Genomic DNA, 11,143 nt, shown 5'->3' with positions numbered 1-11,143 from the left:
CACGAGTTTCAGTGAAGGGTCAAGATCCAGTCAGTATCTCAGGCGACTTTTACAGTAGTTCAACTAGTTTGACTGACAACATTCAATTACATTTTTACTTTTTTTTTAAATTAAAATCTTTTATGAAGTTAAAAGAGACAATTGAATGTACTCTGTCATCGTTTGGTCTCGTGACATAAGTCGAAATGAAATCTTCACTTCTTTCTTTGACACGTTTTGAAATTTTCAAGATACACGTTACACACAAGTCAATTCATTTTTTTCTTTGACACGTTTTAAATTTTTAAGATATACGTTACACAGATGTCAAGAATAACTGCACGAGTAACCGTTTCCGTGGAACTTAACAGCAAAGTTTATCCGTAAAATAAGGTAACCAATCCAAGGTAAGAGTTTCCGAATAACTCAAGCGACATTCCTTTCATAATATTTGCATTACAGCAATCAGTTCTAGTTTCCAAATTTGGAAAGGTAAGAGCCTCCGAATAACTCAAGCGACACTCCTTCCGTAATATTGCATTACAGCAATCAGTTCTAGTTTCCAAATTCGGAAAGTTAGATAGTATACCATTTACCCGCCGTTACCAGCTCAAACAACTGAACCGAGAAATTCAGAAAATGAAAATTCAAAAGATGTACAAAGTTACAACCAGTGTAATCCATGATCATAAAGCTCCAAAGGTCTCTTGGTTAAGATCTCAACGTTTTCTTGTACACACCAAGCATATAAGGCAAGCCCATAAATCCGTCCAGCAGAAAACAAAGCCCCCATACCTATCAGCAAAGGGGAAAGAAGGCCTAAATCCAAAAAGAGAACATCTTTACCCTACTCGTGTTTTTCTTCTAAACTAACTGTATCTGTATCACCCGACACAAGCCTCTCAGTTATTTGCTCAATCTCAGGACCAGCTACAACTGAGCTGGTACCTGTGACGACACTGTCATTCAAAGAATCACTGGCCTGGTTTGCTACATCACTCCTGTCCCCTGCTGTCAGAGATCCCGAATCAGGAGAGCCTGAACCAGTAACACCCCCTTCCAAATGCTTTGGTCTATTTAAAGCATGACAGTGTGGGCAATAATATGTAATGTATGCGAAATCCTCCTTCTTAGCAAGCCCTGTAGAGAGAAAAGAATATCAGATCAGTATCTTCAACCACGAAATGGAACAATGTGAGTGCATCAGCCTGCAGGGTACCACTGCAATCAAGACTTTCCTTCACTTCTTTCAAGTAAACACCGAAAAAAGCAAGTGCTCATACTGGGATCAGGATGTGGATGGCTTACCATTGTGCATATGACAGTTGCCACATATGAGGGCATAAGATTGTGTTGGATCCTCACCCACAAGTAATGCTGCAATACGAGCAATCCAATTTCCATCTTGTGCAGCATATGCTTGAGGATTCTGATGAGCAACAACCAGCTGACCATGCTCAGTGGTCTGGGGACCCTCAGACCCAACAGAACGAGGAGTCTCTTCCTCAGAAAAAAGCAATTGTGTACTCCCTGTACTATTAGATCTGGTGAGTCCTGTTTTCCGGTTTCGAAGTTCACCAGACTGGACAAGTTCAACATCCTTGCTTCTCCCAGATGGGGCATCAGCTCTAGATTCATCTCCTACATGGAATCTTAGGCCTGAATCCGCACCCAACTTAGATGCCAGGACAGTTGCAGCAGCTGCCTTTGCTGCTGGGTCAGCATCATATTTCTGCATAAAAAAAGAACATGGCGTAAGCACAACCAAAGAAATTGGAGGTGAATAAACAAGTTACATCTTCACGAAGAAACCAGCATAAGAGCACCACAATCATGTTAAAGACAGAGCTCTAGGAGCACAAACTCATTCCCCACCAACAATAGTAACATGCCATATGATCATGGGAATAAGCTTTACAAATTGTTTCTACTATTGGTTTTCCATTAAATCATAGAAGTCTTCCACCAGACCCATTAAAACAGCCAAAAACAAAATGAGATAAAGGGCAAATGATGCACCAAGACCTACACCATTCACCTGATAATAATTCAAACAAACTTGCAAATAAGACCAGACAAGTTCAATAATGAGACGCAAGGACATATAATAAAAGAAGTATAAAGCTTTTCATCAGTACCTGAATAAGCTGTTGAGTAGAGTAATAGTTTGTCTTCTCTTTAAGTTCATCAATTTTTGCTTGCTTTTCAGCCCGGAGCCTTTCCAGGGTCTTATTATCTTTGCGATCACCTATAATTGAGATATCAAATTGTTAGGCCTCAACATTAAGAAAGTAGCCTACACTTATCTAAGGCAACAGATAGGAAAGATTCATAGAAAGCCAGCAATTATGCCTTTGCAGTACACTCTAAAGAATTGGTTCGCAGTTCACACACCAACCATTTAAAGTATTCTAAAAACAAATTAGTTAATATACTGACAAAATACTAACATTAGGTCCAGTTTCTAACTTTTGGCAGATGATCCATTACAATACCAACGTGATCTTAGATACCTAAAAACCTTATTTTTGATGCTTTTGCATCCTCTCCATGATATATGCATGCACAAAAGCTGGTAAATTTACACTTACAACAGAAAAAATAAAAAATCAAAATATCAAGACATTCAACAATGCAGAGACAGCCAGAAAGAGACTTTTGCTGGTAAAGATATGCATGATATGTACCATATGTGTATTTTTGTTTTAGAAGACCATATGGGCATATTGGAAACAGTACTGAACTTGAATAGATCTGTATCATTGATGAACTGCTACCAGTAGCATGACCAATTACACAGTTCAACAACTTAGCTTTTACGTATCCCCCCAGTTTGGCAACTTTTTTGGAAATGATGCAAAAAAAGACGTCTCTGTTCACAAAGGAAAAAGTCCCCTCTAATGAATTTTCTAATCAGTGGAGTTATACCAATGAACATAAACAGAAAAATAGTAAGCTGCATTAATGACTTCCAACTAAATTCCCAAACTTTCACTTGTTTTCCATCCAATGAATACGTGAGTTTATACATTCTCATACAATTTAACACAAGTATGTTATAATGTTCTCACAACTATATCTTATAACTTTTAAAGTTAAGACAGCTAACATTTAAGATAATTCAGACAGGATTTCCTTATTCCATGGAACAAACTACAGAACACAATTTAAAAATCCACTGGCATGGACGACAGAAGAGGTTTAAATAATAGAGATGAAGTGACTTTCAACAATGTATTCTAACAAATGACTACAACAATTTAAGGTGGAAATGTCTATGAGGGGATATTCAGTTAATAAGGCTTTCTAGCTCCAAAACACTTGGAGATAATATACAATCAAGCTCAAACTAACTCAAGAAATAAATAGGAAATGAACAACACAAGTCTGAATCTATAGGTTAAGTTGTCTCCTAACAAATGCAAACAAACGTGGAACCAGATGGTTCTAATCAGTTATTAGAACTGTCACATGAATATAAAACCGAAAATATTGTTCACGCAAACGAAGAAAATTGAAAAGTTTAAGACACTTACGCATCTTTGTGAAGTTCATAAATGTTGAATAAGTAAAAGAAGACAAAGCAGGCAACAGAAACATTGGCAAAATTCGAAATGTCCTCGTCCTCCAGTCCAAGTCAGTCGTTCTCGTAGTTGCTATAGCATAACCAATTGCGATGACCTGAATATCAAAGATTCAAAGCACAATCCTCAGGAAGAAAATAACCGAAAATGGAAGATAACACAAAAGTAAGTAGCATACACCATCCTATCCTCATTTTTTTTATCTCGTCAATTTCACAATGGTAATGGTGCATTTTCAGAATTCCTAATGGAGCCAAAACAACGCAGGTAGCGTATGCCTAATAAAGCAGAGCAACAATTTGGAATACCTCGAAAAAAATAGAGAATGCAATGACGTTTCTGGTGAAGCTTCTCCGAGTCAGAGCCCTCCTGTTGATTCTATTGACCACAGTAATCTCCTCCTTAGAGAGATACTGCAGCCGTTTCTCGAAATCGTCCCGGTGCCGAAACATGCCGGTAAACATTCTGGAAAAAAATCCCTTGCGATTCTTCTTCGGCACCGCCGGAGGCGTAGCGGCGGCGGCGGGGGCGTCGCTCTTGTCGCCTTCAAGGCCTTTGTCATCCGCCATTGCTTTTCCTTGTCTGCAACAAATCAACCAGAACACAGAGATAAGATTAAGCAAATTCAGATCTAGAAGATGATGGAAGTCGTTGGAGATAGGGACCTTACCGGATCGAGAAGCCTTGGATTGATTCAGATCTTTAGCTAGAGAGAGAGAGAGTAATGATGAGAATCGATGAAGAAGGAACGTGAGGGGAACGCAAAGCGGAGCTTCGATTATCGATGAAGATGAAAGAAGAGAGAGAGAGAGTATCTGTGGAGGAGTGAGAGTGTCGAGAAAGAAGAGAAGGAGGGTCTTCTTCCAAAAATCGTTGGGCAAAAGCTTTCTCGATTTTCCTTCTTTCCTTCCTTGCTTTATTTTTTTGCCTTCCTTTTTAGTAGTTTGCGGTTGGTTTCACGCGCTTGAGCTCGGCGCCAACGCGGAGCCGGAATACACGGTGGGAATGGGACCCACCGCTAAAACCCTCTTTGGAAGGCACGACGCTTGGGACCCCGCTCTCTCGCCTCTTGGCTCTTGGCTCTTGGCTCTTTGCCGCCAAATGTAATTAGTCATAAATAACCATCATTAGACTCGTTACTCAACTCTCTGATCATGTAATGTAATTTCAATCCATTTTTGATTTCCCTTTTTTTTCCTACCAATTAATTATGAAAATATAGACTGTTATTGAAACCATCCATCCAAAACGTCTGTTTAGCTAATATAATTGAAACACTAAACGATTTTTGTTTTGGGTCCTTGACCACCAGCCCCAAAATAGGCTAATTTTAGCCCACTTACACCATCAACAAAAAACTGTTCTCACTAACCCAAAAACAGATTAAAAAGACGATTTTACCCACTAAAAATTAAAAAATTACACAATAGCAGCACTACATCTCCTCTCTGTCTCCACGATAAGCACAGCTCTCCTAAAACTGTTTCATTCTCTCTCTCTCTCTCTCTCTCTCTCTCTCTCTCTCCCTCGGATTCCGAACCCGATGCGTCCGAGCCCGGTGAGCTCCACGACGGAGGCTCCGGTGAGTACTCCATCATCGATGGCGCTGCAGGCTGTCGTTATCAAGTCCGGCACGACGAGGAATCGGAGAGAGATCCACCACTCACCGGATCCTTCATGGGCGGAAGACGACGTCGATTGCATACGACGAAGAAGCTCCGGTTGTGGCGTTTGCTTCCGAGTCGGAGAGGAACTGGATTAATGCTAGAGCGGCAGCCGGAGTTCGAGTCCGAGTCCGGGTCGGGTCCGGAGTTCAAGCTGGAGTTCGGTGCCCTCTCTCTGAGTTCGACACTCTTCCTCTGTCAACGACGTCGTTCTTCTGTCTCTCTTCCCCGATCTCCACCTCCGGTCTTTCTCTCTCTCTGATCTCTAACTCCGGCGCGGCGTCGAAACAGGATTTAGGTCGAGGAGATGAGCAGGATCGGTCCACGTCGTCGGAAGTCCGGTGGTGGACTAGTGGTTGTCGTCGAAACACGGGCAGAAGCACAACATCTCTCACCGGAAGATTCCGATTCCGGTTTCAAATGGTTTCGCCTTCAACAGCCAAAGATCGACTGACATCATCAACGTCGATTATCCTCCAGTGCTCGACGCAGGTTGTGGCAGAGAAGAAAGATGATTGGGTGCCCACCAAGTCCGACGCCGGCAGGTTTGTCGACTGAGGGTGCTCTGGTCTTGGGTGCCCAGAGCATTTTTTTTTTTTTTTGTAAACTGTGGGAAGAAATCCGAGAAGGAAAGGAAAAAAAAAAGAAAAAAAAGTTGTATTGGGGGCAAATCAAAATGGTTCTACTTCTGTTTTGCAACAGAAGGCCCGAAAGGAAAGAAAACAGGAAAAATAATATTCTATTGCTCCCCAATAGACATCTATTGGGGAGCAATAGACATTTGAATTAATGTAATCTACTAGTTTTTTTGCTTAATCAAAGTTTTATTTATCTAATTTTAGGAAGATTAGTTCTCATTTTGGCTATCGAAAGTTCTATTGGGGGGCAATAGACGGCTATTGGGGCGCAATAGACGTTTTGAATTGATGTAATCTCCTTGTTTTTTTTCAGTAATCAAAGTTTTATTTGTCTAAATTTAGGGAGATTAGTTCCCATTTTGGCAACTGAAAGTCCTATTGGGGGGCAATAGGCTTCTATTGGGGGGCAATACATGGTTGATAGTCGTCTATTGGGGGGCAATACATGGCTGATAGTCGTCTATTGGGGGCAATACATGGCTGATAGTCGTCTATTGGAGGGTAATAGACGTCTATTGGGAGGCAATAGACGTCTATTGGGGGGCAATAGAGGTTTATTGCCCATCTACTAGGGGGCAATAGATGTCTATTGGGGGCAAAAAAACTTTCCGGTGAGATTTTCAGCAAATTCCGGTGGGCGGCAGTAGGTGACCGAAATCAGGCGACCGGTGACCGGATTCCGGCGAAAGTTGGCCGGAATCCGGTGAACGTTGGCCGGAATCCGGCGGCCGGTGACCGGAATCCGGCGACCGGTGACCGGATTCCGGCGGCCGGTGACGGGCTCCGGCGAAGTCTCCCATGGTTTATCTCTCTTCTATTTTTTTTCTCTCTCTCTCTCTAAGTAACAAGGGGGTGAGGGTAAAATGGTATTAAAAAAAAATTAAAAACAAAAAAAAAGGTATTAGGGAAGACTCCCTTAGAGTGTATTGGGTAAGAGAGAATTAAAAAAACTTAATGGGGTAAGTGGGAAAAAAATCCCTAGAAATGGGGTAAATGGACAAAATCCCTTTTGTTTTTTTTAGATTGAGCAAGTCACGTAGATTATCAGAAATGGATAACAAATGAACAAGCCCTACATTATTGATTATTCTCACAATTGTGATGGAAGGAGATTCTTCCCTGATCAAAGATGGGCAATAAGACTATCTTAGGTGTTTTCAATAGTTTCAATGACCATCTTATCTCTTTTATGCGTTCTTCAGAGAAGCAAGCATTGCCGTACATATTGTTGATCAAAATTGTATTTCTCATTTCCAAATTTCTTTGCCCCCAAAATAACTAGGTTTTCCTTCCGAGTGAAGAACCTGAAAAGAATAGAATCTTGGGTTTTAAAGTTACAAAGTTGCAACAACAAAAACATAGGAATCGTTTTCTACGGGAGGACTGAAAGTTTAGCATAGACATGTAGCTGTTCCTTCACTTTTCCTAGTATTCCTTTCCTCTCTTTTAGCTGCAATAAGGCATCAAGTGTTAATGCTTTGCCTACCTAGGAATAAAAGAATGCTTTGCCCACGCAGTTTCAACCAACTCGATCTCCTCCACCTCTGTTATTATAAAGTTCAGCCATCATGGGAGCATCCCACTGCATCTGACCAATGCGATCACCAGTCATGGATCACATGTTGATACTTACTGATCGAAACAGAAACACTGTATCAGATACAAGGTCATATGCTATAGTTCAGAGACCATCACATGTTAATTTTCGCTCCATTCTAACATGCTTCCTCAACCAACTCAAGCTGCTCAAAAACTTGCCAAAAGATAAAGTTGTGAATCGGGATAAAATTTCACCTCGCCTTCGGAAATAATTTACTAATCACTTTCTACCCCATACCATCAGTGCTTTTAGTATACACATTGCGCTTATGCATCCACATTCTAATGTCTTCCTTCGCTTTTGTATTTTCCTTGTCTTCACAGACAAGTGACTACCTGCTTCACTCCTTGCATCTGAATTGGGATGAGATGGCTTCGCTGTACGAGTTTGCTTCTTCATGAATTATAAGGCATCCACCAGAGTATATCTCTGGCCCTTCATAGGACTCCATTTTTTGCTTCAAATTCTCTGATGATCAAAGTGCCAACCTTGTTCTTCGCCCATCAAGCAAGGCAAGAGGCCCATCTTCTAGTTGATCAAATAAGTGGACAGGCAAGTTCTTATTTATTCTACTCTTTGGACCTGGTCATATTGAAAACTATTGTGTTGAACCACAAACTGAAACTCTCTCTGCTGACATTGAGATTAAGTATCAAATCTTTGTTCAGTCATGAACACGAATATACAACTAACCATTGTGAAGATGCATGCTTTGAATTTGAGCTCTGAAGCCTTGCCACGCTGGCCAGTGATTGTTTGGGCATCCATATATATCATAGGTTTCTTCATAATCGAAATCAGAAAGTACTTTTGACTGGTTCCATCTGCTTAGCCTGAAAGACAATACGAAGAAAAGAAAAGAAGAGAAGTTAAATATGCACAGACGATGTGTTGTTTATATGGATATATGTAGGTCAGGAGAAAAACCGATTAAATAAACCAACCTGAAGACTATAGGTTGAGCATTCTGATCAAAGTCCTGTTGAATATACTCCATCGTGCAGGAGATTGTCCTAATATGACGTTCCAAGCATTCATTAAAGGAATGATCAGGTCTTGTCCCAGTTTTAGGAGCCCGGCTGTGAAGCAACATACTGAATTCTATCAGCCGACTGTTAAGAGCATGATCCCGTTGAATTTTTTAACAGAAATGTCAGAAGCTGTATAGCTCAACAACATTTTAACCCAAAAGTCAAACCTAAGACAACAGACAACTAAAAATGACCCAGAAATTCATTTCCATCCCAATATATGTCATCAAGTGTTAACATAACACCCAACAAGATGAGCATCTTTAAAGTTTGAATTTAACTAGCACAGACCAAAGCTGTTTTTTTTTTTTTTCCAGCATTCCATGAAGGCATGAATTACCAGATACAATTAGGCATACCTAAAGCATGACTACTTGTCAATGGAAAGAAATAAGAATTCAAAAAAAATCAGAAGTTTAAAAAACTCTAAAGTGTGGATAGAACATTTGTGCAAACACATACCTCCAGAGAGATCATAGGAAGAAAGAATCCAATTTGCCACAAGCAGAAAACCTCCTCTATCAGGTGGGGTTCAGTTGAATTTAGCTCCTCAAATTCTTTACTTGTCTGCCACAATGGAACCCTGCTCTTTAGAAACAATGTTACAATATGCATGCATGACCTAAGTTCTTAAAGAGGGCAACTCATTCCTCCTCGCTAGCCACTTCTCATAAATGCCAGATGCTTTATCAGGCTCCCTCATTTTGCAGTACTTCTTGAAAAGTATCTGAAATGGAACATCATCAATAGGCAAACCAGATGCCTGTATCTTCGCAAGAACATTTTCTGCCTCCTTGATATTACCTCTCTTGCAGTTCCCTCTGATTAGTTCAGTGTAAGTATATATATCTGGATCAAGTCCTATTTTCAGCATTTTATGATAAAGCTCCGTGGCAAATTCCAAATGCCCTGAGTTACAAGCTCCCCCTATCAACATATTATAAGTGACCACATCAGGAAAAAGACCAGACAGAAGCATATCCTTTTCAAGAGAAAGAGCATCAATGATATTTCCTCCTTTCACTTGTGCGTGGATCAATGCATTGTAAGTATATACGTTTGGTTGAACACCAAAAGCAAACATCTGATCCTTAACAGAAACTGCATTACTAAGATCCCCATATCTTCCATAACAATCAATAATACAATTCCATATCAAAGGCTCAGGCACCATCGACTTCTCTAACATACTAAGAAGAAATTCATGAGCTTTGACAACATCTCCCTGGATACATAGGCCTTGTATAATTATTTTGTATGAAACTTTATCTGGAGTAATTCCCATTCTTGGCATAATACCATGGATGTAACAAGCCTCCTCAAACTTTCTTTCTTTGCAAAGACCACTTATAAGTGTATTACAAGTAAAAACATCAGGATGTAAACCTCTTTTGGTCATTTCACAGAAGTATCCATAAGCAAGGTTCATTTGCCGACTCAAACAAAATCCACGGATGAGAACATTATAAGCAATGACATCTACTTGGGTATTCCTTTGGATGTCAACCCAAAGACTAAGTGCCTGAACCATATTTCCATTTTTAAGATAACCATCCATAAGTGTAGTTAAGGTGATTATACCTGAGTCTGTTTTCTCATCATCATCGTCATCATCTAATATCTCTTCAAGAAGCTTCCTAGCATTCTCCGCAAGACCTTTCTTGCACAATGCATGCACAAGAATATTACAAGTAATACTATTCGGCCTAATACCACTGTTACCCATTGTGGAGAAAAGATAAAGAGCTTTATCCACTTTATCAAGAAGGCAATAACCCTTAATAAAAGTGTTGTATGTGACACAGTTGGGAGCGGGACCCATTTCTAGCATCTCCCTGATAAGCAAATTTGCCTTCTCCAAGTCGCCAGCTTTACACAGTCCATTCAATAGATAATTATGTGTCGATACATCTGGAATAATCCCTTTCTTCATCATCTTTCTCCGAAGCCAAAAGGCAGACCCCAACTTACCATCAACGCATAAACCCCTTATGATGTCCATGTGTTCTGAGTAATTAGCTTTCAAAGTGCATCCCAAAAAACCTATCTTTGCCACTGATATGCTTTCCCTGCATTGTACGTATAATTTAGACATGTTATAAACAATGAAATATATATCTACAAATGTGACCCCAAACCCAACAATCTCTTTGAAAAAATAGTTCACTAGTCTAAGCAACTGCTTTCATCAAACAAACATAAAATAATAATAATAATAATAAAATAACCAAGCACTTTCATCCGACTGAAACTAGAGCATATATAGTACAGACATATTGAGGTTTAAATAGTACGAGAAGACAAGTCTCAGACAAAATGACTATATCTGGTCCCTAATTATAAGAGACTAAGAGAGTCACATCTTAGATACATCCAGTCAAATATATAGCAACCTAAGATTTGTTAACAGTATAACAAGAAGTGATTAAGTAGGATCTATTTGCAATTGATCAAAGAAGTGAGAAAAAACTCAACCAGCTTACTTGAACCATCATCGAATGACTATCAAAGTGCACACACGATTGTAGTAAGCTCAGTCCTCGAGACTTTAACCCTATGATCCTATCTATAAAACATTCAGAGGCAATGAGACTAGCCTCATTACTGCACCTACATACTCCTCAACAAATAAAAATCTCAAAATTTA

General features: G+C 39.9%; 2 protein-coding genes across 6 annotated transcripts in view; both read right to left on the bottom strand.

Annotated features, from left to right (window-relative positions):
- The window catches only part of LOC112169941 (pentatricopeptide repeat-containing protein At5g24830), a 41,370-nt gene that overhangs the window by 29,380 nt on the left and 847 nt on the right, over window positions 1-11,143 (bottom strand). For 2 of the 5 annotated variants that reach the window (XM_024307053.2, XM_024307058.2), the window contains exons 4-7: window positions 8,959-10,565; window positions 8,410-8,544; window positions 8,159-8,298; window positions 7,094-8,047 (exon numbers count right to left, since the gene is read on the bottom strand). In XM_024307053.2, coding sequence (XP_024162821.1) covers window positions 9,119-10,565 — 1,447 coding nt within the window. In that variant the 3' untranslated portion in view covers window positions 7,094-8,047; window positions 8,159-8,298; window positions 8,410-8,544; window positions 8,959-9,118. Of the gene's footprint in view, window positions 1-7,093; window positions 8,048-8,158; window positions 8,299-8,409; window positions 8,578-8,958; window positions 10,566-11,143 lie in introns of those variants that run through there. The other 3 variants (XM_024307054.2, XM_024307055.2, XM_024307057.2) reach the window with 3 other exon arrangements.
- Window positions 388-4,482, bottom strand: LOC112169944 (uncharacterized protein At2g24330). Its single transcript, XM_024307062.2, has 6 exons — window positions 4,234-4,482; window positions 3,872-4,145; window positions 3,516-3,660; window positions 2,118-2,227; window positions 1,288-1,711; window positions 388-1,119 (listed from the first exon to the last, which is right to left on the bottom strand). Exons 2-6 carry the CDS (start codon window positions 4,130-4,132, stop codon window positions 827-829), a joined length of 1,233 nt encoding a protein of 410 aa, XP_024162830.1. The 5' UTR covers window positions 4,133-4,145; window positions 4,234-4,482; the 3' UTR covers window positions 388-826.

Source organism: Rosa chinensis, chromosome 6 (assembly GCF_002994745.2).
Source record: "Rosa chinensis cultivar Old Blush chromosome 6, RchiOBHm-V2, whole genome shotgun sequence".
In the NCBI taxonomy this organism is placed as follows: Eukaryota; Viridiplantae; Streptophyta; class Magnoliopsida; order Rosales; family Rosaceae; genus Rosa; species Rosa chinensis.
The sequence above is the reverse complement of the archived record's forward strand: the minus strand, read 5'-3'. Positions and strand labels throughout refer to the sequence as shown.

Coding starts and splice junctions, on each gene's coding strand:
- LOC112169944 (XM_024307062.2), bottom strand. CDS start 4,132: ATGGCGGATGACAAAGGCCTTGAAGGCGACAAGAGCGACGCCCCCGCC. Junction 2,228..3,515: donor TATGAACTTCACAAAGATGC/GTAAGTGTCTTA, acceptor TCTCAATTATAG/GTGATCGCAAAGATAATAAG. Junction 1,712..2,117: donor CTACTCAACAGCTTATTCAG/GTACTGATGAAA, acceptor TTTTTTATGCAG/AAATATGATGCTGACCCAGC.